Source organism: Macrobrachium rosenbergii, unplaced genomic scaffold (assembly GCF_040412425.1).
Source record: "Macrobrachium rosenbergii isolate ZJJX-2024 unplaced genomic scaffold, ASM4041242v1 13902, whole genome shotgun sequence".
NCBI classification, from domain to species: Eukaryota; Metazoa; Arthropoda; class Malacostraca; order Decapoda; family Palaemonidae; genus Macrobrachium; species Macrobrachium rosenbergii.
The window spans coordinates 1105736-1106839 of record NW_027100722.1 but is presented as its reverse complement, the minus strand read 5'-3'; the positions used below and the strand labels follow the sequence as shown (position 1 = coordinate 1106839).

At 42.8% G+C, this 1104-nt stretch overlaps 1 protein-coding gene across 1 annotated transcript; it reads right to left on the bottom strand.

The window, feature by feature from the left end:
* Positions 1-243: 243 nt before the first annotated feature.
* LOC136837950 (protein SREK1IP1-like) lies at positions 244-738 on the bottom strand. Its single transcript, XM_067102819.1, has one exon. The coding sequence runs from the start codon at positions 736-738 to the stop codon at positions 244-246; it is 495 nt and encodes a 164-aa protein (XP_066958920.1).
* Positions 739-1104: the final 366 nt, after the last annotated feature.

Below are 1104 nucleotides of genomic sequence, written 5' to 3'. Positions count from 1 at the left end.
AACCTGTCATCTTTCTTGTATACCACACTTCCTTTCATTCTCTTCACCTGTTTGATCACTCTAGCTTTCACGGACTCATACCCAGGTTCACCCTCACACATACTCCTATAACACATCTTCAGCTGCCCATCCAAAAACTCTCCCAGCTGCTTCATCCACACATTTTCATTCTCTCCATACTTTTGCCTACAATACCTTTCATACTCATCAAAAAACTCATTCACATCTCTTCCCTTCCCGATATTAAACTTTTCTGTGCGGGGAACCTCCCTCAGGAACATTGTTTTGGCCTCTCTCTTCCACCTCACTCAAACCTTCACTACTACTACTGCTACTAGCACTTTCATTCTTCTTCAATTCCTCTTTCCTCACACTTCTCCCTTTTTGTGCTGTCTTCTTGTTTCCTGTTATGTTCTTACCTTTCTCTTCCTCATCACTTTCACTCACCTCACTCATACTGTCCTCTACCATGGCAAGTATTCCCTTACTCTTACTTGACAACTCCTTTCCTTTCTTAGGGAATTTCTCCTTTGCACCTTTTACCTCATCGTTCTCACTTCCTTTCCCAATGTCAAGCCCACTCTTAGCCATTCCAGCCATCTTCTTCTCCATTGCCTCCAGTCTTCCGACCAATTTACTTTCCCTTACCTGGGCTTTCTCATCTATCGCCTCCATTCTTGTAACCAATCTACTTTCCCTTGCCTGGGCTTCCTCTAGCTTATCCTGCAGGCTGATCATCATGCACGTCAGCCTATCCAACCTCTGCATCCAACCTTGCTCCCCTTCACCTGACCCAACCCCTTCCAAACCTGCTCCCTATGCCATCTCCAATTATGCACCCCACTCTTGCTTTACTATCAAAGAGCCCCACGTTGGGCGCCAAGTTATTATGTAGGGCCTTTTTATAGTACACAGTTTGGGCAGTATGATGGGAACAGTTTTGAAGGTTATTAAATTAAACTCTGATTTTCCTTAACCTAATTTATTTCCTTAATACCACAGTGGTCTGAAGACCTTCAAGCAGAAACTTATCCTAATTTTATTTACTCTCAACACTTAATCTAACTTATTTCCTACTTACTCTTATACCTAACTTAGCCTAAC

Coding starts and splice junctions, on each gene's coding strand:
- LOC136837950 (XM_067102819.1), bottom strand. CDS start 738: ATGATCAGCCTGCAGGATAAGCTAGAGGAAGCCCAGGCAAGGGAAAGT.